Genomic DNA, 26,091 nt, shown 5'->3' with positions numbered 1-26,091 from the left:
TTAGAATCAGAACATGTTTTTTTTTTTTAATTCTGTGTAAGAATTGAACATAGAACTTACAACAATTCACAAGCTACTAAACCTTCTTAGTAATAAATAATGTATCTGGAAGAAAGCAACAAATGTGATCAAAATTAATAGATTATTACATTTGTCAATTTTCACTCAACACTTTATTTGTAATCATACAAAGCACATCCTATCATTGAGTAACACCATTCTCGCTTTTGATCTTCTCCCTGATTCGAAATTTCTGAACCTTCCCAGTTGAATTAACAGGTAAATCTCCAAATACCACACTCCTTGGAACCATATGACTAGCCAAATGATCTTCACAGAACTTGATGACTTCTTCAACAGTGGCACTACATCCCTCCCTCAATTTGACAATTGCAAATGGTGATTCCAACAAGTATTCATCACATCTCCCCACAACAGCAGCTTTCAAAACCTTTGGATGATTCAACAACACTGCTTCCACCTCTAGTGAGCTCACAGCCTCTCCCTTACAGTACATAATATCCTTTCTTCTATCCTTCATTGTTATGGAACCATTTGGTTGTCTAACCCCAAGGTCCCCAGTCATATACCATCCATCCCTAATAGCCTCTTTAGTTGCTTCCGGATTCTTAAGGTACCCCACCATCAATGCATCCCCTTTGAACACAATTTCACCTATGGTTTTCCCATCACAAGGTGTACTTTCATTAGTCTTTGGATCCTTCACATCAACGTTTTGCATAAACCCTGACATACCATAATTCAACTTTGTATGTTCACTGTCTGAAGTGGGGTTCCATGGTCTAACAATGAAAGGACCATAAGTCTCTGTCATACCATATCCTATGTTCACATCAAATCCCAGTTGTGACACCTTGTTAAGAACATGGATAGGTGGTAGCACACCAGCAACTGTGGCTTTCACCCTATGAGGAAGAGGCCTCTGGTCACAGGGTGATGTATTTGCAATCATGTCCAAAAGGGTAGGTGCGCCACAAAAATGAGTTACCTTGTAACGGTGAATTGCATCAAATATGCTTTTTGCTGAGACATTCCTTAGGCAAATATTGGTGCCACCAATAGCAGGCATGACCCAAGGAAAGCACCATCCATTGCAACGAAACATGTCAACTGTCCATAGGAACACTGCCATTTGTTTCATCTCAAAACGAGCAATTGCTGCAAGTGAATTAAGATAAGCACCTTTATGACTATACACAACCCCTTTAGGAAGGGTCCCTGTGGTGCCTGAGGTGTAGTTCACTGATATGGGATTGCATTCATTGCTTGGTTTCAAAGTCTCAAAATCCTTTTGTCCAGTTGCAAGAAGTTCATTGTAGTTTAAGGTACCTGGGGAGATATCCTTCACTGAGAAAGATGGTTCTAGATCATAACGTGGTATTAGGACAATATGGGGTGGCTTGCATTTCCTCTGGTATAGAATTTCACATGCTTTGAGAGCAGAATCAATGAACTGGTAGTCCACAAACATGATTTTGCATGGCTCTAATTGTTCCAATATCAGAGCCAATGCTGTCACATCCAATTGGGTATTCAGCGCAGAAAGAACACCCCCTGCCATAGGAACACCAAAATGAAGCTCGTACAGTGCTGGAATATTTGGTGCCAAAGCTGCAACCTGCTTATATTTATCAAAGAAAATCAAAGTCTCATGGGCTTAACACCTTTGGTATAAAACATAAATGGTTAGTTTCATGAACATTGGTGAAAATATATTTAAACTAAAACAAGTACAAATTCAAGTACAAAATGAACCAATAATCGTATACATTTAATTAGATCACTGAGTTCCCAAAGAACGATTAATTAAGTGAGTGTAATCTTCTAGAGAAGCTGTACTTTATTTTAATATGTTTAATGCAGTTCTGCTTTTTTTATCAATAATTTTTTTTCAGTTATTATTTTTTAAAGGTGTGGAAACCATTATCGCACTTCACTATTGTTTGAAAATGTAAAAATTTAGATAAGGGTTTAATTTTAATACATCAGTGTAAATTTACACTAACTATTAGGATATAATAACCCCTTTAATACTAAACAGAACATATTTAGCTTGTTATAATAGTTTATCTGTCTTGTATTTATTAGTATATAAATATTGTACAAATAATCAATAACGGGTTTCAATCTCATTTTTCTCACTTTAAGCTTAACTCTCCTAATACTAACAACCAATTAAAAATTACCTTAAATATAAGCTTTAGAAAAAATATTTTTAATTATATAAAAATTTGTAAATTAATGCAAGTGTACCTTTTCAAACTAGCAATATGTTATAGTGTGTAATTGTTAAAAGAATAAAATTATTGGGAAGTATAATATAAACAAAAATTAGTGAAAATAACAATAACAATCTCAAGATATTATACTAAATATGACTATTAATTATTATTGTTAAAACTTAAAAGACTATTAACATAAAGATGACATAGTGGAATTTGAGATGTAAGAAACTAGAAAATAACTTTTTTTTAGTATAAATGATATAACTAAAATCATATATGCATATTTTATTCTTAAAATAAAAAATTTATATAAATAGAAAAATCAATTATTTAATTTTTATTTTTAAAATAATTATCATCTTATTAGAATTTTTTTTTTTCTCTTATGCATTCTCTATAGATTTCTAACCCCATCATTTATCAAATTGATTATCGAAGACCACATTTAGACTCCTGGTAGTGAATAGAATAAAACTGCCCAATAAGATTGTTTATTAGAATAAGTTCAATTTTGGTTATGTTTCCTTTTATCCACACACGCCTTATATGTGAGGTATTTGACCCTGGGATTTCAGGGTCCTAATGATGTGTTTATATCGTTGATCAGGAATTTGTGATGCATGTTAGGTCATCTCTATGTCTTTAGGTGTTGGAGCTCTTTTGGGTATTCACTCATCTAATAAGGTAAAGGAAGCTAGATTTAACTTTTCAATAGTACCATAGGCTAGAGGATGTAGTTACAACTTCTAAATTTCTCTTGTAGCTGTGTAATTTGATGAAAATTGTTTGAATCTATATCTTTTAAATGTGTTGAGATATTACATTTTGATAGTTTGATATCTAAATGTTGGTTTAGATGTTGAAAAGGTTCTTGAATGTGTTGAGTGGTGTTATGAATTGTTTGAAGTTTAAATAATAATGAAAATTGATTGCTTGAGTTTGAATTTAGGTAATCATGTTTAAAAATATGCTTGCATATGAGTTCAATGAGAGTACAATTCATAATATGAATAAGGTGGTATCATATTGATTTTGTAGGTTATATAAAGTACAAATTGAGGTATTGATTTTGGGTGAAGACTTGAAATTAAGTTAGTTATGTTACTTAAATTTTTTATATTTTTGCTCAAACAATAAAATTTTGCTCAAGAAAAAATATAACAAAAAACTTACCTTGCTCTCAAATTCATTTTTGCTAAAGTAAAAATGGAGTAGAAATTGTCTCTTTTTTCAATTCTATTTTCTCTTAAGTGAAGGAATTTTCGCTCAAGTAAAAATAGTATTGGAAATGAAGTCTTGTCTCGGGTTTATTTTTGCCCAAGTTAATGAAAACACTTCTAATTTTTGTTTGTTTGGTTATTTTGTAATGATTTTAGTTGACTTAAAAGTGAATGTTTATTTATACATGTAAATTGAATATTGATTTACAAGAATTGTATGATGTGTGATATGAATTATGAATCATGTTGCAGTGTGATTGAGACATAATATTTTTAGGAAAGAACATACCGTGTTGAGATGTTTAGGTGGTGTATTGATTTTGGGACTTTGTGAAATAGATGATCACGACTCTCCTAATACAGTGAAACACATAGATGAAGGTGTTCATTTGTTAAGAATTGAAGGAGATTTCTATGTTCCTGCCGGTTGACTCGGTTGCCTTCGTACGTGCCTTTCTCTCGATCAAACACCTGAAATCACAAAGATAGAGGGCGCCCTAGAGGCCGTTTGCACTCCGACGCTCAAGTCAATCTTAGGGTTAGGAAACACCAAAACTCTTAAACGTAAAGCTCTGAGTAACTGTGTGCGTTAAGCGGTGTAAAATGAATAACGTACCTTACTAAGTTTGTTACTTCCCTTTATATAGCCTAGGGTTTCCATTGTTTCCGCTTCCCAAAATAGGCTTTCTGAGGGGGTAGGCCCCACGCCGCTGTTACCCACTCATAAGGCAACCTAGCGCTTGGGGTTCCCTAACTGGAGTACAACCTTTGACAGGAGGACCACCTGGATGCCTCCTCGTGCACCTGATCCCTGGGGTCACCAGTCCTGGGAGCGCCCTAGCTGTTCACGTGCCACACATGCAGCTCACCCCTGGAACGTGACCCTCACATGTCGTATCTTTTCCAGTGGCTCTTTACTTGTGTTACGTCTGAACGCGTCATCCACACCACACGCATGGACCCTCGTGACCTAGGCTTCTCCCTAACTGATAACTGGTGCCTGGTCTGGGGTCCACCTTTTATGGCCCAGTTTTACTGTTTGAGTCATCGATGTCCGATCTCTCATCGTCCTCACTATACTACCGAGGACACATCAGTACATCCTGGTGATCATCGCCTGACCACTTCCTTGGCACCTTGGTTCAAGTGCCTTGAGAGACACTGGTCCACGGCGCTCGTGGGACCCAACTTACGTGGACCCATCATTACTAGTGGTCAACGACGCCCGAGGACTGGTCAGTACACAAGCCCCTTAGTCTCGAGTTGTAACTTGTTCAGTGAAGAGACTAAGTCCATGCCCCTTACGACCTACGTGGCTCTGTGTGACAGGGCGTGAACAGTGTGCCGAAGTGACGCCTCTCAGTGCGCGTTTTAATCTGTGCAAACGTGTTTTGATCAACGACCAAGGCTTAACGTCGTTTGCGCTTCTTAGTTTACGTTAAGTATTCGAAAACGCGCCCTCCCAATCACTGTTCCACTATTCTCAGAAACACCTTTGATCGCTTCGTCTTCTTCCTCGAGCGCTCTCGCGTTTCCCTCTACAAAGTCCAGAACTTTCATCCTGTTTCGATCAAAAGGTACGAACTTTACCCATCGATCGCCCTTATTTATCGACTTTGATGCTTGATAGCTGCCTGAGACTGTTTAGATTCCTTGCATTTTAAGCTTTCCCTGTTTTTTCTCCGTACCTTTGTTTTCCTGGGTTTTCTTCGAGTGCGGGGTTTTTCTGAGTTTTCGTTGAGTTACGCCATAGTCCCTTTCTGAACCTTCGTTTCCCTCTTTTTCTTGTTTTTCTAGCTTTCTTAGACATGGCTCGAACGAAAATGACATCCAACCCTCCACCCCAAGTAAATTACAAAGCCTTGTACCCCTGGGCCTCTGCGGAGCTTCTCGCCGATGTTGAACCAAGTGGTGTTCAAGTTTTGAAGGATCCAAATCCTTTGAAGGATGTTGAAGCCTCTGCTATGCTTGATGTTACTGTGCTGGTTTACGCTTTGTTCTGGGGTAGTTTATATGTTGTAATCCACCCTATGATTAAATCTAAAGCATTAGCATTCTCAATCTTTGTGAAAGTAAAATGTTTTCAAACTAAGTTAAAACAACCGATTGTTTTGTCGAAACAACCGATTGTTTATACTTAGGTGTTTTGAGAAAAAGATTGAAAACTGTTTTGAATGGTTGAACTGTTAAGTACCAAAACAACCGATTGATTCGAGGAAACAACCGATTGCTTGTTTTGGGACCATAACAGAAAAACTGTTTTCTTTGACTGAGCTTTAAATGTTTTAACTGCTTACGCTCCAGTCATTAAATGCTTTGACCAATCTTTTAATGCAATTTAAGAGTTTGTTAAGATTTGATAACAAACTACATCTTTAAAAAAATTCAAAAAGACAGATTTGACAATTAAGAATCTTTGACAAAGTCTTTCAAGAGAGTTTTTCAAAGTGCTGAGATTGCTAAGAGTTTATGGTTAATCAAAGTGTTGGAATAGGATTCTGCTTGTATTGATTTATCTTCTGTAACAAGTGTAATCCTTGTACTTTATTGAACAATTCGTTTCTGTGTTTGCTGAGATTGGCTGTGTGTTCTTGAGGTGTTCAAGATCAACAATCTTAGTGTTGGCCAAGAAGAGTGTGTTTCTTGAGGTGTTTAAGGTCATTCTCTTGGTTGTGGTGTAAGTGATCAAGTGGTGATTGCTTAGTGGAGTATCCTCAGGGTTCTGAGAAGACTGGATGTAGCTCTGGATTTGGAGTGAACCAGTATAAACAACTGTGTACAAGCTCTCTATCCCTATCTCTTTAAATTCAGTTTTGTCAATTAATAACTGGTATAAACAACCGATTGTTTCGGTAAAACAACCGATTGTTTCGGTAAAACAACCGATTGTTTCGGTAAAACAACCGATTGTTTCGGTAAAACAACCGATTGTTTTTCCATTATTGTGCTTTTGCTTTATGTTTTGAAAAACTGAATTCTTAATCAAGGTTTTCTTGGAGTATTTTTCATTCTAAGCTTAAAAGTTTACTAAAATCTTTCTTAAACAATTCACCCCCCTCTCGTTTAAGGCCATATATTCTAACAGCCGAGACCTCTACCCTCACCTCTAGCGAGGATGTGAGGAAACACAGGGACGGAGAGCTTGACTGTGTAGGGCGTGTCTTCGGGCGTGAGAGTGACGCATACGTTTTCGTTTGACCCTGCGCTAAGGGCGAACCCGTGTGCTCCGACGAACAAACCAACGATGGAGAGCCCTACTTTTTCCTGTACCAAACCGTCTTCAAACGGATTAAGCTGCATCTCCCTCTTACTGGCTTTGAGAGGGCATTGTTGACAGAAATCAACGTGGCCCCCGCCTAGCTGCATCCCAACAGTTGGGCCTTCGTGAGGGCCTTCTCAATTTTGAGCAATAACTTTGGGCATCCTCACTCAGTGGATGTCTTCCTCCATTTTTTCGAGGCTAAGAGTCCGGGGAAGAATCTCTGGGTGAGTTTCAATGGCGTGGTAGGAAGAGTTCTCCTCACGCTGTTCCAACAACCGTATAAGGGCTTCAAAGGGAAGTTCTTCAGAGTGTGTTGCACCGACCACGACTGCACCCTCCTGGGTGGCTTACCACTCTATTGGGTGAGAAAGTTAGAGTTCAAGAAACCTAGGACTGTTGAGGAACTAACTCCTCATGATCGTGAGTTCTGCCAGGTCTTTGCTAGTTTGGGAGCAGTGTTCAACACTGTTCAACTGATCAAGCATGAGTATGATGCAGAGGCCCTCAAGGGCTACATTGGTATCGTCTTCACCCTGTCTTGCTTGGTTATGCATGTTACCATACTATTATGCTTGTACATTCTGCCTCTTCATATTCGTATGTTTACCCCCGTGTTCTGGATTTATTTCTAATCTCTTATATTATGAATTTTGGGCATAGGTATGGTGCTGAATGAGGAGAAACAGGCCAAGCTGGTTGACTCCCTTACTTGCCGCTAAGGGGTGTCTGGGGCTGTGGGCACCTCTGCTCCTCACGCCCTTGTCTCTACTGCTGCGCCCTCCCCCACTCCTTGCAACCCTATTGTCGCGGTCCCTCTCGTTGCCGCTCAAGCATCACCAGCTCCGCCTCCCCGTGAGGAAGACAAAGCGGTAGTGGAGATCAAATCTGATGAGAACTTCACAGAGGGGCCGGTCTTCAAGAGGCGTAGGCCAATGACGGCGACGACCTTCCAGTCCTCCACTGCTGGTAGCCCTGCATCGCTCTGAGGCCAACCGCCAAATGCTTCCTCGCCCCCTGGCCTCCTTGCACTTGAAGGTGGTGGTGAGAGCGTCCCTGCAACCCCATCCGCCCCCGAACTGCCCGCTGTCCTTCAACATGCCCTCAAAGGCTTCCAAATAGGGGTGACAGAGGACTCGGATGAGGTCACGACAAGGGAAAGACTGGTTCTCAACTTTGGTGCTCTCCTTGCTCAATCCAACACCCTCATAACCAAGACTGAGGTGAGGGTTACGGAACATGTGGCACTAGTAGAGGCCAAAGCTAAGGAGGAAATGATCCTGCTGGCCTGTGCGTTCACCACCTGCGAGACTACCCTGAAGGAGGAGTTGACCAGCCTCCGCCAAACTGAAAATGACCTCTCCAAACGGCTTCATGACAAGAGTCAAGAGGTTGTCGAGCTGGAGGCCAAGATCCAGCCCCTGTGAACCCAGGCCATCGAGTTGGAAGAGGCGGCTGAGGCAACTAAGGCCAAGATGGCGAGGCTTGAAGAAAGGTCCACCAATCAAGAAGTTCAGTTGGGTCGTGTAGAGGCCGAGCTCCTTCAACAAGCCGAGAAATTCAAAAAAGCTGAGGCTGAGCTAACCGAGGACAATGTTGATGCATATGACGCGGGTTCGAGGACGCCCTTGCTCAGGTTGCCTGCACGCACCCCGAGATGGACGCCTCACCCTTCGCAGCATTGAACTATGTTGTAGATAGACAGATCATTCCAAGGGCTCTTCCCTCTTAGCTTGTATTTGGTTACCAAACGAACAATTTCTATTATTCACTTGTAACTTACTTGTTTGGATGCCTCAGACTCTTGGCTACTGTAACTTCCTTTGTCTTGATTTGTCTGAAAATGGCTCTTCTATCTTGCTCAACTATTAACTGTTGTGCCTCGTGTCACGATGCTTCTACTAGTGCTTTTGACGACACTCGAGCTTTAGGTAGCGCGCTTCCCCGCCCCACCCTACCGTATACTCCGTTAGGTAGGGGGTTTGCCTACTAACCTGTGCTAACCCCACCCTTGCTGTATAAAGCCCAAGGAGGGTTTAACTGTGAATTGGGTTGTTCAGCCTTGGTGTTCTCACTCAGGGGAGGGAGGTGTTCTCTGCGAACCTACCTTTCCCACTCTTGTTGAGACTTCTAACCCAAGGGACAACTTATAACTGACCTCGTCTCCGCTCGAAGGCGGAAGAGGAGCTGTTTGGTTCACTGTTTCGTTTGTTTTTGGTGTTCTCGCTCGAGGGGGAGGTGTTCTCTACGAACCTACCCTTTCCACACTCGAGGCTTCTAACCCAAGCGAACGGTGCACAACTGACCTCATTCTCGCTCAAGGACGAGGAGGATTTAACTGGTGAACTATTTCGTTCGACCTTAGTGTTCTCACTCGAAGGGGGAGGTGTTCTCTACGAACCTACCTTTCCGCTCTCGAGACCTCTAACTTTAAGGAAACAAGTTCTTAACTGACCTGAGCTTTGCTCAAGGGCGAGGAGGATTTAACTGGTTAACTATTTCGTTCGACCTTGGCGTTCTCACTCGAGGGGGGAGGTGCTCTCTACGAACCTACCTTTCCGCGCTCGAGACCTCTAACGCAAGGGAAACAAATTCTTAACTAACCTCAGCTTCGCTCAAGGGCGAGGAGGATTTAACTGGTGAACTATTTCGTTCGACCTTGGCGTTCTCACTCGAGGGGGGAGGTGTTATCTACAAACCTACCTTTCTACTCTCGAGACCTCTAACGCAAGGGAAACAAGTTCTTAACTAACCTTAGCTTCGCTCAAGGGCGAGGAGGATTTAACTTGTGAACTATTTCGTTCGACCTTGGTGTTCTCACTCGAGGGGGGAGGTGTTCTCTACGAACCTACCTTTCCGCTCTCGAGACCTCTAACGCAAGGGAAACGAGTTCTTAACTGACCTCAGCTTCGCTTAAGGGCGAGGAGGATTTAATTGGTGAACTATTTCGTTCAACCTTGACTTTCTCACTTGAGGGGGGAGGTGTTCTCTATGAACCTACCATTTCGCTCTCGAGACCTCTAACGCAAAGGAAACAAGTTCTTAACTACATTGTACAAAATTCGAGAAAATATTTCAATCAAAATTTATTGGGTGACCTCATTAAAAAACCTTTATAAGGGAAAAAGAGCGTCCCCTAAGACAATGTACAATGTTATTGTTTAACTGAAATACACTTTGAGGTTGACAGCATCCCATGCACGAGGAATCGAGCCTCCCTCCAGCGTGTCAAGCCTGTATGCTCCATTCCCAAGAGCCTTTTTCACTCTGAAAGGACTAGTCCACTTGGGGGAGAGCTTGTTGTGTAGTTGATATGGGACCGCCAGGGCCGCATTTTCCAGCGCCTGGTATCTTACCTCAGGCCCGTGCAATACTTTGCTCACGAAGTATATGGGTTTTTGAACCTGATCTTCTTCCTGAACAAGGACTGAACTGATCGCCCAGTCAGTCACTGCAAAATACAGGCGAAACAATGTGCTTGGTTGTGGTTTGCACAGGACTGAAGGGTTGGCTAGGTACTCCTTCAATATGAGGAACGCCTTTTTACACTCTTGGGAAGGGTGACCCTTGTCTCCTTCAGCTGATACGAATCTGGACAGGGCGATCATGCGCCCTGTCAACTGCTGTACCTCCCTCACTGAACTTGGGCTTCTCATCACCACAATTGTCGCGCGCTTTTCTGGGTTTGCTTCTATCCCACGTTTGGTGAGCAAGAAACCCAGAAACTTCCCTGCTTCCATTGCGAACACGCACTTCTCGGGATTCAGCTTGGCAATCTGATCCTGTGTCGTTTGGTCGAGAGCGCTCCTAAGCTTGGAGACCTTTCCTCCAATCTATCTTTCCCTCACATCGCTGACCGGCTTCGGTCGCCTCTCCCGGGCGATTTTTGCATGATTGATCTCGGGCTGGGCGACCTCTTCTGAGTGCGGTGCAGCGTAGTGACCATGAATACCCCTCTCTTCGTTTTGTGGCTGTTCTCATAATACCTCTTGGCCTCCTTTTGATCTGACTTGATGGTAATAGCCTTTCCCGCCAAGTCAGGTAGCTTCTTATTCATGTGTCTTGTCGACGGTACCGCCCCCAACCTATTCAGTGTAGGTCTACCTAGCAGCATGTTATAAGCGAAGGGGGCATTGACGATGAGGTACTTGATGTTCTCCGTACGGGACGTAGTACCATCCGTGAAGGTGGACCTCAGTTCTTAGTGCCCACGCATCTCCACCTGGTCTCTCGCGAAACTGTACTGGCAGTCTGTATAAGTCCTTAACATGTCAGGGGACAGCTGGAGCTTGTTGAAAGTCGTCCATAACATCACGTCTGTCGAGCTTCCTTGCTCCACCAGTACATGGTGCACCTTCCTCCCAGCGGTTACTACTGAGATGATCATCGGATCATTGTCGTGGGGAACGACATCTTATAGGTCGGCTTTGGTGAAGACAAGGTCAACGCCAAAGGCATCGTCTGCCCTTTGTGCTTCTACCGACATCACCGCCCGTGCATACTTCTTCCGCTGAGAAGCGGTGCAACCTCCTCCTGAAAAACCTCCCGCAATGGTGTGAATTTCAACCATGCATGGGGATTTCATGCCCCTGGTCACCCCTTGTCACCGCCACGTCCTCGACACCTTGCTTTTCCTGCAAGTAATCCCTCAGGAAGCCGTTCTTCACCAACTCATCTAGTTGGTGTCCCAGTGCCAAACAATTGCGTATGGGGTGGCCGAACGATTGGGGGAACTCACACCAGGCGTTCTTGTTAGGCCCAAGCTTCTTGTCGGTCTTGGGGGGTATCTTCAGCCTCTCCGCTATGTTGGCGATAGCGATGAGGTCCTTTAACTCTACCATGAAGTCGTGCCTTGGTGGCACATTCTCCCTTGCACGCCCCCTGGTTTGGGCCTTTCTTGGTTTGTAGGGCTACTGCTTCACGGGGTCCTTCTTCTATGTCGTTGCCTCGTGCACCCTTAGGGGTTGAGGTCGACCTGATGCACGCGGGCGCGTGGAAACCACACACGTGTGCTTCTCGTTAACTTCCCCTTCCACCGCGATATGAGCCACTACACGACACCTTATCTCGGTGAAAGTTTTGGGGCGGTTTCTGATGAGTGATTCACTGAAAGGCCCTGGCACAATGCCCTTTCTGAACATGTGCACCATCATCGTTTCATCCTTGGTGTTCAACATCACCACCTATGCTCCGAAACGATGAAGAAACTCCTTCAAGGACTCTCCCTCATATTGTCTTATGTCAAAGAGATCATAAGAGATAGGTGGAGGAGCCCGATTCGCAATGTACTATGCTCTGAACAACTTAGTGAGTTGTGGGAACGACGTCACGTGGCCATCAGGGAGGTGATGAACCAATCCAACGTTGTTTTCACCAGCGTGCTCATGAACAACTTTCATCTCACCGCGTCAGAGCCCCTAACCAGCATCATCTGCGTATGAAAAATCGTGAGATGGTATCTTTGGGCCCTAGAAACGTGGCTGGTATCACGACATCCATGATATCTTGTGAGAACGGCATCGGGAACTCCTTGGGTGGTGTCGCAGATTCTTGATCCTCCACCTCACGTTCCCTTGCCTAGTTTTGCAAATCCCTATGCAACTCCTCATTCGATCGGTGCAGTTCTTCGTTTATTGCCCGCGACGCAACCAAATCAGCCTGGATGCGTTCTTGATCCGTTCTTGATGCAACCACTTCTTCTTGGAGGGCCTGCATCATTTCCATAATCTGTTGTAGGGTGAGGCTTTCGCCCCCGTTTGGTGCAACAGATCCTTGCCTCGTATTTCTCATCTTCTTGATCTTTCTGGTTCTTGCTGGTGGGATAGTGTTTTAGATCGTGTCCCATGGTGGGCGACAAATGGTTTTGCCAGTTGACTCGGTTGCCTTCGTACGTGCCTCTCTCTCGATCAAACACCTGAAATCACAAAGACAGAGGGCGCCCTAGAGGTCGTTTGCACTCCGACGCTCAAGTCAATCTTAGGGCTAGGAAACACCAAAACTCTTAAGCGTAAAGCTCTGTGTAACTGTGTGTGTTAAGCGACGTAAAATGAATAGCGTACCTTACTAAGTTTGTTACTTCCCTTTATATAGCCTAGGGTTTCCACTGTTTTCGCTTCCCAAAATAGGCTTTCTGAGGGGGTGGGTCTCGCGTCACTGTTACCCACTCTTAGGGCAACCTAGCGCGTGAGGTTCCCTAACTAGAGTGCAACCTCTGACGGGATGACCACCTGGATGTCTCCTCGTGCACCTGATCTCTGGGGTCACCCATCCTGGAAGCGCCCTAGCTGTTCACGTGCCATGCGTGCAGCTCACCCCTGGAACGTGACCCTCACATGTCGTATCTTTTCCAGTGGCTCTTTACTTGTGTTATGTCTGAACGCGTCATCCACACCACACGCATAGACCCTTGTAACCTAGGCTTCTCCCTAACTGATAACTGGTGTGTGGTCTGGGGTCCACCTTTAATGGCCCAGTTCTACTGTTTGAGTCACCGATGTCTGATCTCTCATCGTCCTCACTATACTACCGAGGATACATCAGTACATCCTAGTGATCGTCGCCTGATCACGTGCCTTGCGAGACACTGGCCCACGCCGCTTGTGGGACCCAGCTTATGTGGCCCCATCATTACTAGTGGTCAACGACGCCCGAGGACTGGTCGGTACAATGGTGTATTGATTTTGGGACTTTGTGAAATAGATTATCACGACTCTTCTAATATAATGAAACACATAGATGAAGGTGTTCAGTTGTTAAGAGTTGAAGGAGATTTCTATGATCCATCATGTGGTGTGAAAGGAAATTGTATCACGTAGATAATAAGAAATACATATGATATAAAGATGAACTTCCTAATTTGAGTATTTGTTGTGAGGACAACTTAGTGATATGACAAGTGTACATCTCTTAGTATAATTTTAATGTATGAGTCTTCCAGAAGTATAGTCAAGTATATGTTGTTGTATGTTAGTGAATTTATGACAGGAATGGTAAATGTGATATGAAAATAGAGAATTAAAACTTGATTGTTAAATAATATGTTATAATGTAAATTAAGAGATATGAGAAAATTCTCTAATAATTATTGATTATAAAGTTATTTTGAAAATTAAAAAATAATAATAATATTAACTTACACTATTTCCTTGTTTTGTGTTTGTTTGTAAAAATTTGTAATAATTATATATGAGAGTAGAGATTATAGGTGATGATGAATCTCAACACTAAAAACCTAGGAGTTAGTATAGAAAATAGAAAAAAAAATTATCTTATAATATATTTCAAAGTTCTTATAAAAGAATATTATTTTGTAGTATAATATTATAAACATGTAAATTATATATATATATATATATATTATTTTATGATATAATCATTAGGGAAAGTAACTTGGATGTCAGAAATAAGGTAATACAATATAAAATAAAAAATTTATACTCTTGTAACAAAATATGAATTCTTTTACACACTTGTTTAACAAAAAATAACCTTCAATTTTCATCAATGGAAAATTATTTTTCTTTCTATTAGATAGTCTCTAAAAATAATAAAATTATATAAACAATCTTCTTACTATTAAATATTTATCATTTTAGTTCCTCGATGTATGTCAGTATCAATTTTAAATAATTAAATTTAAGAGATTACATAGTATAATTTTTTAGGGTTGAAACATTATTTATATAACTTTTATATAGTAAGGACCACGGCACCTCTTAGTAGACAATATTATCCTTTAAAATAAAATTGATGGTTTATTACATCGTTTAAAGGAGAGGAACAATTTTTTTTCAAACTCGTTTATATTTTAATAGTAATTTTAGTGTATACCGCATTGGTTAAGTTTTATTTTCGAACGGATGTGGGGATCTAGAGAATGATTACTTTGCTCCTCCACTTGGTCGGTCGTTCCATCATTCTGTTTTCTGCTTCTCCTTCCTTCTCTCGGTCGTATGGTAGAACAGGCTCGGATGGTACTTGCAGAAGGCACTCCAACGATCAAGTTAGTAAGGGTGTCGACACTCGGTTGTTAGAGTACTTAAGACAATGACGTACCTGATTCTTGGAATATGCATTATTTATATCACCTTAATGGGCCTTCGTTGGTGGACCGGATTAGGAGGTTGGTTCGTGTTTAGGGTTGCATTAAACAACCCTTAATTATGAGTTAGCCCTGCTGACTTGGTCAACCCATGATCTGCCGTCATGGGTCAGTCGGCCACGTGTTATCACGCGGTCTTTCTTATCGTGGGTGAGCGTTCAGATGGTTTAGGGTTTCTGACCAACTCATGGTATCGTCTAGTTATACAGGTACACTTGCCTCCCAGGCTCGAGGGTTGATGAAGCCGAAGAGTCTAATAATTGAGTGGCGTTCGGTGACGTAATGATGGGTGACGTGATGGAAAGCGACGCCTGAACGGATGACGTGACATGCATTTATGAGGGGGGTTTTGGGCGCCAAATGACGTGGGCCATTGGATCAAGTAGATCCAACGATTGAGGATGTTGCGACATTTCGACTTTCGAGACTCCCTCGGGCTATAAATAGGGGCTCTCAACAATGGCATCTTACGCTTCCTTCCTTGAATCTTGCTCCGAGTCCCGAACGACTTTCATCCATTTGTGCTGCTTTTGTCGTCCTTCCAAGGTTATTGATGTTGTCCCTATCTCGTCCCACTTCTTCTTATTTGGTCGCTCCCTCTCCTCTCCCCAAACCCCCTTCGTGTTCGTCATCTTTGTCTTCCTCGTCCGCTTCCTCTTCTACCCTAATCCTCTCGGTCGGGGCAATTCAAACTATTTTCCCTGAAGGGGAAGAAGTGAGGGGTGATGACCCGAGCAGTGCGTCTGACCGGTCAAGCACCTCCGAGCGGTCGTGCCCTCATGAGGACCCTAGCTGGATTGATCCCAAAGTATTTGGGATCACATCTGTCTTTCTAATGGACGTCTCTGTCTTCGATTTTTTTAGGAGGGTTCCCGTTTTGGAGCCTCTGCCAAGGAATCTCTCTTATCTTTCGGTCCTTGTTCGTTCACTGACCGTGTGTACAGGGAACGATCATCCACCGAACCCTCTTTCTTCTTCATGTACACCTGCTTTTTTTTTTTCTGATTTACATGTGTCGCTTCCTTTAGACACGTTCACGGTGGACGTCCTTCAGGCGCTCAAGGTTGCTTCGAGTCAATTGCACCCGAACACATGGGCGTCCATGCAGGCCTTCCGCCTGATATGTCAAATTTTTGGTGTGCACCCTTCTTCTTCTTGTTTTTTGCATTTCTACACATCTCACCCGTCTGACCCTGTTAGTTGGAATTTTCTAGTCATTCGGTCGGGCAATGTTTTGTTTAAAGCCTTCACGGCCTCGTACAAAAACTTTAAAGAAATATTCTTTAAAGTGTTCGTGGAGCCCGCGGGTATGCCGCACTTTTTTTATGTCGTCAGTTAACCTAGGTTTTCTATGTCTTCGAATGGGAAGCCTACAAAGAATAAGGATTGGCCTCGTTCGGTCAACCCAAGTGCTGGTGAGCAGGAGATCTTCCTACAAAACTCCCTGCACGGTCGTTGATGGCTTTGTACACCGAGTCTGATCGAGAGGCGGCTTTTGAGGGTATGTTAACATCTTAGACTTTCGGTTGTTCGTCAAAATTTTAACTAACGCTTTGTGTTTTTCGTTGCACCGATCGTGAAAAGAGAAGTCCTCTAGGTGGTCGATATGTTGAAGGCTTTTAAGGACCGCGTCAAGGAGAAAAAGAGTCGTTCGGGAATACGAGAGCATGAGACGGTGGAAACATCGCACGGACATACCGCTCTCCCGGCGAGATGCCCGTCCCCCTTCCAAGCCGAGCCACCATCAACCTTGACTCCACACCGGCTGGGGAAGAGGATCGGTCCATCCCAACAACGATCACCATGCCGGTGGGGGCCGTCCAGCAGTCACCCCTCTTGGTGTTAAGGGGTGACTTGAGTTTTTCTGGGGGGGTAAGTGTGAATCTGCCCCCCAGTACTGAAGAAGTAATCTGGGCGGTGCCCAAGGACGACCTGCTCGAAGATGGCATAAAAATGGTTTGTCGAGGTCAGGTGTTTACCCGCCTTGGAGCATGTGCCCGCGGTCGGCACGTGGAGGAGATTTCTCGTTTGGAGCATGAGCTCCTCGAGGCGTCGAGCAGAATGAAGAAAGTTGTTGATGCTAACACAGCTTATGAGAAGAAGCTGTGCGATCAGGCTGCCATTCCGGAGCTGACCGTGGCTCGGATAGCCGAGTTGGAGCGGCTTGAGGCCGATAGGGTAGCTGAGAATGCCCGGATGAAGAATGACGTCCAAAGATTGTAGACCGCCTTTGAGCGAGGATGCTGAAGACCGTAGCTTAGGTTTTTAGTTTTCGTTTCCCTCAGTCGGGATGCAACCGCTCATTTTATTCCCTTGAGGCCAGGGTGTGGCCTCCTCTTTAGTTTAATATCAATGCAATCAGTTGTTTCTAAAAATATATTCAAGTTATCCTTATCGGTCGGTGTTGCGATGTGAATTGAATAACTAAAACTGGATCAAACAATGACTTTTGCTTAAGTTATTCTTATCGGTCGGTGTGGCGATGTGAATCGAATAGTCGCTCGGTTGATGACATCTAATAAGATGATGAGTGTTTTGACGAGTTGACTTGTGCGATCGGTGTGGCGTTTAGCGTTATCGGGATTGATCGATGTGCTTGTATGATAATCGAGAGGGTATGCCTTTTGAGGCTTCATCCTGACCGAACCGTGTAGATGAAGTGTCGAAAGGGTATGTCTCATCCAGGCTGACACTTGCGTTTTGGGTAGCGGGAGGGTATGTCAATTAAGGCTTCATCCTTGTCGAACCATGTGGTTGGAGTGCCAGAGGGTATGCCGGTTAAGGCTTCATCCTAGCTGACACTTGCGTTTAGGTATCAAGAAGGTATGTCAGTGAGGGCTTCATCATGGTCGAACCGTGTGGTTGGAGTGTCGAGAGGGTATGTCGGTTAAGGCTTCATCCTGGCCGACACTTGTGTTTAGGTGTCGGGAGGGTATGCCGGTTAGGGCTTCATCCTGGCTGAATCGTGTCTTTTAGGTTGATTTTAAAATTTGCATATTGCTTGATAGAAATGCCTCGTTAAAACCTCTCCGACTGAAGTGCGTTGCCGAGCGAGGAAAGAGTGTGTAGATTTTATTCATCATTCAACTAAAATAAAATTTGAGGTGTGTGGCATTCCACGTCCTCAGTACAACCTTGCCTGATAGCCACTCTAGGTGGTAAGCCCCCCCTTCACCTACTTCACGGATTCGGAATGGACCTTCTCAATTTGATGAGAACTTGTCGTTCGTCTTCCTGGCATCGCTGCGCATCCTCCAGAAAAGGTCTCCTTTGTGAAAGCTTCTCGGTCGAACCTTCGTGTTGTACCTTCTTGCCGCCAGCAGTTTGCATGCGACCTCGTGGATTTTGCTCTTGTCGTGGAGTTCGTTGATGAGGTCAAGCCCGACCGCCAGGCTTTCTTGATTTAGAGATAAATCAAAGAGTTGTCGTCTGATGGACAGCTCACCCACTTCTATCGGGATCATAGCTTCAGTGTCATATGTGAGGCTATACAGCGTCTCTTGTGTCGTCGTCTGAGGTGTGCACCGATACGCCCACAAGACTTCTAACAGTTCTTCCATCCATCTTCCCTACGCTGTGCCAAGTCTCTTCTTCAACTCGTTTAAGAGGACTTTGTTAGCGCCTTTGGCTTGACCGTTCGTCTGAGGATGTTCGACTGAGCTGGTCACAGATTTGATGCCAAGATCATCCTAAAAAGTCTCAAACCCTCAATCGATGAATTGTCGTCCGTTGTCAGATATGATCGTGTGCGACACTCTAAACCAACACACGAAGTTCTTCCAAACAAAACTCTGGACAGTTTTGACCGATATAGAAGCGAGAGGCTCAAGCTCTATCCACTTCGTGAAGTACTCCACTACGACCAATAGGTGTTTCGTCTGACCTTTGTCGGGTGAGAAAGGGTCGATGATGTCCATCCCCTATACGACAAACGGCCAGGGCGACGTCATGTTGTGGAGCTCCTCCGGCTTCGAATGACGCAGGGGACCACACTCTTGGCACTTCGAGCAGTCTTCACGTACTCTGCACAATCTCCCTGAACGGTCAGCCAATAGTACCCTGCTCAGATGACCTTGGCCGCCATCATTGGTTCTCCATAGTGGTTGCCACACGCTCCGTCGTGAATCTCTTGTAGCACGTATTGTGCTTGCTCTTTGGTGATGCATTTTAGGAGCGGTGTTGAATAGCCTCTCTCATATAGATCCTGACCGATCATCATGTATCGGGCACACTACAGTCTGATTGCTTTCTCATCACCCGAATTGCACGTTCCATGCTCTAAGTATTAGATGATTGGACCCATCCAAGTATCGGTTTCCGTAATGGCCAAACATTCGGCATCACCCACGCTCGGCTGCTTTAGATGAATCTGAACGACAGACCGATGGTGGCTTTGTTTCTTTTTGGATGTGAGGCGAGATAATGTGTCTGCCTGTTCGTTGTCCTGCCGGCGTATGTGTTTGATAGTGACTTTATCGAATTTGGCAATTGAATTGCCGACCATATGGTAGTATCTCTGGAGGAGGGGCTCCTTTACTTCGAATTCACCTTTGATCTGCCCAACAACGAGTTGGAAGTCACTTTTGCATATCACCTCGCGAGCTCCGAGGTCTTGGGCAAGGTTTAGGCTGACCAAGATGGCTTCGTTCTCGGCCTGATTATTTGTCGTCTTGAAGAAGAACTACAATGTTTTTTCAATCAGAAGGTCACCTGGTCCTTCCAGAATGACCCCAACGTCGCAGACAGTCTTATTGGATGATCCATCCACGTACAACGTCCACTCGGTCGAGACGTCTTGTTGTGGCGTTAACTCTGTCGAGAAGTCTGCCAAGCACTGGGACTTGATGGCGCCTCTCGATTCGTATCGGATGTCAAACTCTGATAGCTCGACTGACCACCCTATCATTCGTCCTGCAAGATCGGGATTATACAATATTTCATATATGGGTAGTTGGTTTTTACCGTTATGGCATGGTTTTGAAAGTATGGTCGCGTCCGCCTTGCGGTCAGAACCAATGCTAGTGCCACTCTCTATCATCTGGTACCTTGTCTCGGCCGCGTGGAGCGTGTGACTCACAAAGTACACTGGTCGTTCTTCTTTGTTGACCTCTTGTACCAAGGTCGCACTGACCACTTCTTCCAGTACTTGCAGGTACACCTCGATCAGCTAATCCTGCCTTGGCTTTTGAATGATGGCTGGTGATGAAAGAAATTCCTTTAGCTGGTTGAAAATGTCTTCATAGGTTTCGTTCCAACTAAACTTTGTTGTTTTTCGGAGCATATGTGCCATCGTTCTGATTTGCTCGGCAAGCCGAGGAACAAATCTGGATAGTGTTGTTAATTGGCCGAGCAGTTGTTGCACCTCTTTCAGATTTTTCGGGCTTCTCATCTCAGTTATTGCTTTGCACTTATCGGGATTGGCCTCGATTCCCCGATGGGTTAGCATAAAACCTAGGAACTTGCCCCCCTCAACCCCAGACACACATTTCTCGAGGTTGAGGCGCATGGTGGTCCTTCTCAAAGCGTTAAAGACTTCTTGCAGGTCTTTGATGTGCTGGTCACACGAGTCATACTTGATGACTATGTCGTCCACGTAGACCTCCACGCTCTTGCCGATCATCCCTTTGAAGATTGTATCCATCAGTTGCTCCTGCATTCTTTAGGCCGAACGACATTACTTCATAGAAGTAATTTGCGCCATCGGTCGTGAATGTCGTCTTCTCCTTGTCCCTGGGGTGCATGCTTATCTGGTTGTAACCAGAGTAAGCGTCCAAGAAGCTTAATACTTTGTGTCTGGCTGCCCCATCAACCAGCTGGTTGATGTTGGGCAGGGGATAGGAGTCCTTCGAGCATGCTTTGTTCAGGTCTTTGTAGTCAACACACATTCGCCACTTGCCGTTGAACTTGGTGACCGTGACCACATTGGCCAACCAAGTGGTATACCGAGCCTCTCGGATGAACTCGGTTGTTAGAAGCTTCTTAGCTTCCACTTGGGCCACGAGCCTATTCTCTTCTCTGTGATTTCTCTTCTTTTGCACGACCGGGTGCACTTCTTTGTACATCGATAGCCTATGGGTGATGACTTCAGGGTTGACACCTGGTACCTTTGCGGCTATCCAAGTGAAAAGATCGAAGTTCTTCTTTAAAGCTTGGTTTATGAGTTCGGCAAGTTCGGCATCAACAACTGCCATTGTCGTGCCGATACTCGTATAACGTTCTTTGTCGATAAGCGGGACATGACACAACTCGTCCTTGGCTTTGAACCTCGGTTCCACCTCTCGAGGGTCGAGGTCAATCATGGCGACCATGTGCTCTATTGGCCGTCCTCCTCTTCAGGGGGACTTCCTTCGTCCAGGCATCTTACTCCTGGGTGGCCGACTACCTAACGCCTTCTGACAAGTGGGTTCCACTCTCAGGCTCTCTGTGTAGCATTCCCTTGCGACCTTCTGGTCCACATGGATGGTCAAGATATCTCCCGACAGAGATGGGAACTTCATCGCGAGATGTGGGGTGGACACGATCGCTCCAAGCTTGTTGAGAGACGATCGCCCGAGCAGAATGTTGTACGAGGTATTGGCGTCAATAACCAAATACCTAATCTTCAGGGTTTTGGTCTCCTTTTTCAGGCCGAAGGTGGTGTATAGCTCGATATACCCCTTCGTGCCCACTCGCTCTCTGAAGAAGCCGACCATGTGATCAACGTAGGGTGTCATTTCTTATATTGGTATCCTCATGGCCTTAACGGTCTTCCAATAGAGGATGTCGACCGAACTCCCCTGGTCTATAAGGGTCTTCATGATGGTGAAGTTGTCAATGTTGACCGATATCACCATCGGGTCGTCTTGAGAGGGGTCGACACCCTTGAAGTCTTCTTCGGTGAACGTGATATGAGGCATCCTTGGTCGGATGGCAACATAATTGACCTGGTATATGCATGTTTGTGGTATACACATCCATGTGCTCGTTTAGGTCAGTCGTCCCATCGTAATGATCCCTGTTGAACCCTTTCCACTTGTCCAGCAGGGGAGCTTGCATGACAAAGTCAGTGAAAGGGTGGCGACAACCAGTGATAGCAGTTCTGGTCGTGTTCAGCAACTTGTTGGGGTGGTATTCACCACCCATTTCCAAGGTAAGGACCAGTGGTGGCAAAAGACCTACCGACCTGGTTGGTCGGATCTACAAACGGTCCTCCCTCCACAAGCTTCTTCATCTCCTGATTCTCCTTCCTGAGGCTCTTAATCTCGTCCTCGTTCCTTTTGGTGGTCTCCTCGTGCGTCCTCTTCATTTCAGCCAACTCCTTCAGCTAAGTCATCAACATTGCTGCCTGATCTGTTTCCAACATCCTTTCGCTTGTCATACTTCGGGTTGATACCATCTACTAACGTTTCTCACGCCGACTCTCTTGGGCCCCACGGTGGGCGCCAATTGTTCTCAAACGGATGTTGGGGCCCAGAGAACGATTGCTTTGCTCCTTCACTCGGTCGGTCGTTCCAGCACTCTGCTTTCTGCTTCTCCTTCTCCTTCCTCCTCTCGGTCGTTTGGTAGCACAGGCTTGGCTGGTACCTGCAGAAGGCACTTCGACGATCAAGTCAGTAAGGGTGTCGGTACTGTAGATAATGACGTACCTGATTCTTGAAATCTGCGTTATTTATATTACCTTAATGAGCCTTCGTTGATGGGTCGGATTAGGAGGTTGGTTCGTGTTTAGGGTTGAACTAAACCATCCTTAATTATGAGTTAGCCATGTTGACTTGGTCAACCCATGATTCGTCGTCATGGGTCGGTCGACCACGTGTTATCATGCGATTTTTCTTATCATGGGTGAGCGTTTAGATGGTTAGGGTTTCTTACCAACTTACGGTATCATCCGACTATACCAATACAAGTTTGTTTCAAATTTAATTTGTGTGCCTAAGTTTGGGTGTTATTATATCAAGTAATATTTGTAAAAAAAAAATATAATAAATAGTTTCTGATATTTTAAATTTGGGTTTAGGTAGTTTCTTCTGTCAAATTTAAATATTATTATTTTGGTCTTTGTAGTCTAAATAACTCAAATTTAAACTTTAAGAGTTTTTGTTTGGAATTATAATTTTTGTGTAATAGGTTTGTAAAAATAGTTGTTATATGTGATATGGATTTGAAGTAGGAATAAGTATGAAAACGATAAAAGAAAGTGAGAATATCTAAAATGTGAAGTTGATTTGGTGAATTAAAATAGAAAAAAAGAATGAGTGACTTTTTCCTCCAGAAAAAGGTGTACCTGAGAGGTGACTTTATCATATGGACACAGAATTTTCATGATACCCTAACAACCATACCATGTATGTACCACGTGGTCAAGTCAATATACTACTAACTATAAGGTCACTCCAATAATATTATATAAATTAAGTTTATTCTTTTTTAATATAATATTCTAGATATATTAAAATATTTAACATAAAATATGATGAGTTTTTTACTCAAATAATTAAACAGAGTAGTTTTGAAAGTCTAACACAATTCTCAGCATTATAAAACTTTATGGTGTAACAATTAGTAAGATTTATTTTTATTTTTATTTGTTGGGTTAATTAATTTCAGCACTTAACTATATACGAAAATATTTCAGATATTTTTCTAACTACCTAGCAACACTAAAAAATGGCTTAAAAAATAGGATATTTTTCAAGCATTATATATATAAGACTAGACCATTGACTTTCCACATTGCAATGTTCTTGATTGGCGTACAATTAGGGTATGGAAAAATAATGTTACAAGAAAAATGAAGACAAATTGAAATTAGGATGTTTTGGATATATATTACTATATATATAATTAACAAATTGAAAACATGTGAATCTAGTTAGGATAAGAATTCACATTTTTAAATTTATAATATGTAATCTAGACGACCAAGATCACCAGCATATCATAAACATTTTTAATAAATTAGGCTCTCAAGGATTGTAGATGATCGAAATTAATGACTTGTCAAGATTATATTGAGGTTGAGACTACATCGTAAACCTAAAATACCAATAGGTCTAAATAGTGATTAAAGTTCAATTAATATTCTAATTAGTTCATATTGTTAAGATTAAATAAGGTTAATCTAAAGAACTATGATAATATATATTCCATATGAATTGTGTTCTTGTTGATCACCTTTAGTGAATGTTACTAGATACATTTTTTCAACCTATTTTCTGCTCTAATTTTAAATACTAATTTATACTAGATAATTTTTTCAAGTAATTAAACATCTTATATGTTATATGTGATAAGATTCAAGATTCCAAGAGCAAAATTAAAGGAGAAGACATCTTCCTACTCCATACAAAAACAACATACATGCAATTTGTTATGCATACACATGAAGTATTCATGTAGGCATACAAGAAATATTGATGAAAGCAGGAGGGAGAGAAGTTTTGAAGGCATTATCTTTTTTCTGAATCTCAGAAAATGCAGAGAAAAAATGTATAGAGAGATAGAGAGATTGGAAGGTGAATAAACTTACATTATCTTTGTGAGAAAGTCCTAAGTTAAGCAAAGCAGAAGCAAGTTTGAGGCATCTCTGATGGGTTTGTCTCCATGAAAATCTGACATTATCATTGAAGATGATAGAGATGTTGTCACCATAGACAGTGGAAGCTTGTTCCAAGAAATTGATAGGTGACAATGGCATGGTCTTTCTGGAGCACTCAACCAACTCTTCTTCACTCATCGTGTAAAATGATTCTAAAATTATTTCTCAGTGCATCATATTTTTTATACCATCTCATTTCTATATGATTTGTGTTTTTGGTTTTCCTAGTCAGACTCATTTTGCAAAAAAATCATTTTTTTTATTATTACTTTAAATGGTTGTTCAGAAAAGAAATGTTTTTTTATAAATAAACTAAATTAATTGGATCTAACGTGTCAAATTGGGTGTGACCGTTCCAGAAGAAGACGCAAGTTTTATTAATGGAGTATTCATGCATCATCACACTAATTCATCTGCACCAGTAACTAACTTATCGTCTTCTTAATTTTAATTTTTACCTAATTGCTATCTGACGTATATGGGCACATACGTATTAGAGGGAATAATCCCAGTTCATCAAAAAGGTTCTTTGAATTAAATATACAAAAAAAAATTATCTTATATGGTTTCATTAGTTTTATAATGTAATATTAAACTCAAACTGGTTTACTGAACTCGATTTAGATTATTATTTGGTTTAACTAATTAGATTCCTTAATTTCTTCAACATTTGACTTTTAAACTATGTTTTACGATTTAGATTAATAATTTGCATTAATTATTTAGATTCTTGAATTTCTTAAACATCTTACATTTGACTTTTAAAATAATTTTTAACCTTATTATTAATAAAAATAACTTTACACCATACAAAATTTAGAAATGACATACTTGGAATACAACCCATTGTCAATTAAAAATAAAATTTAATGGATGTTATACTTATTAAGGAGAGAAAAAATAATAATAGGATACTTGTTAGAGAGAAAATAAAATAATTTATTTTCTGTATAACTATATATTAATAAATTATTTATTTTAGTGTAAATGTATATACATTTTTTTAGTTTACTCTTATCTTAACGTTTGTATTTTAATAAATATCAACATAGATTCCTAGTACTCGTAAATGTATAAATTTCATGGCTATTTGTTTACAACATGGCCATATAACATTAACTTCCCCTTTTCTGTAATTATTTTAATGAGAACTTTTAAAATGTGTGTTTTAATAAGAAAATTTAATAAGTTTTAAAAAAAATACGATTTGAAATATTTTATAACAAAATATGTTATTTGGATAAAACATTTCAAAAATACATTGAAAAATTAGGATTTTATGAGAATAATTTTAAAATTTGAGAATTTTAAATATCAAATAAAAAAGTAAAATTTTAAAATTTTCCGTATTCTTAAATTTGTTTATTTTTTTTTCTATTATTTCCTTAACTTTATTTTTGTGTCAAGATGTTATTGACCTCATTAAGATTGGAATATTATTAGAAAAATTATTTTTGTTTATGTTAACTAGAGTGGTTGCTTAAGAGTTTTTCTTTTTAATATGTGAGCTTATTTTTTTATTTACATTTGTTCTAATTTATTGTTTTTTTAATGTTTTTTTTTTGTAACCAATAATGTTGTAAAAGTAATTTAAATAAATTTAAATAATTATAGTCAACATTTGCAAAAAAAAAATAATGTTAGCGAATCTAAATTAAATGTCAATTAAAAAATATTGACGGACATAC

The 26,091-nt window shown here is 41.9% G+C and overlaps 1 protein-coding gene across 2 annotated transcripts; it reads right to left on the bottom strand.

The window, feature by feature from the left end:
* Positions 1-24,567, bottom strand: LOC137811015 (butanoate--CoA ligase AAE1). Of its 2 annotated transcripts, none has more exons than XM_068612562.1 (2): positions 24,335-24,567; positions 1-1,639 (listed from the first exon to the last, which is right to left on the bottom strand). In XM_068612562.1, exons 1-2 carry the CDS (start codon positions 24,539-24,541, stop codon positions 203-205), a joined length of 1,644 nt encoding a protein of 547 aa, XP_068468663.1. In that variant the 5' UTR covers positions 24,542-24,567; the 3' UTR covers positions 1-202. The 2 variants fall into 2 exon arrangements, with proteins under 2 accessions (XP_068468663.1, XP_090154525.1); XM_090298399.1 differs by lacking the exon at positions 24,335-24,567 and adding an exon at positions 3,756-5,369.
* Between the last annotated feature and the right edge of the window lie 1,524 nt (positions 24,568-26,091).

Source organism: Phaseolus vulgaris, chromosome 2 (assembly GCF_051622355.1).
Source record: "Phaseolus vulgaris cultivar YP4 chromosome 2, ASM5162235v1, whole genome shotgun sequence".
Classification (NCBI taxonomy): domain Eukaryota; kingdom Viridiplantae; phylum Streptophyta; class Magnoliopsida; order Fabales; family Fabaceae; genus Phaseolus; species Phaseolus vulgaris.
The sequence above is the reverse complement of the archived record's forward strand: the minus strand, read 5'-3'. Positions and strand labels throughout refer to the sequence as shown.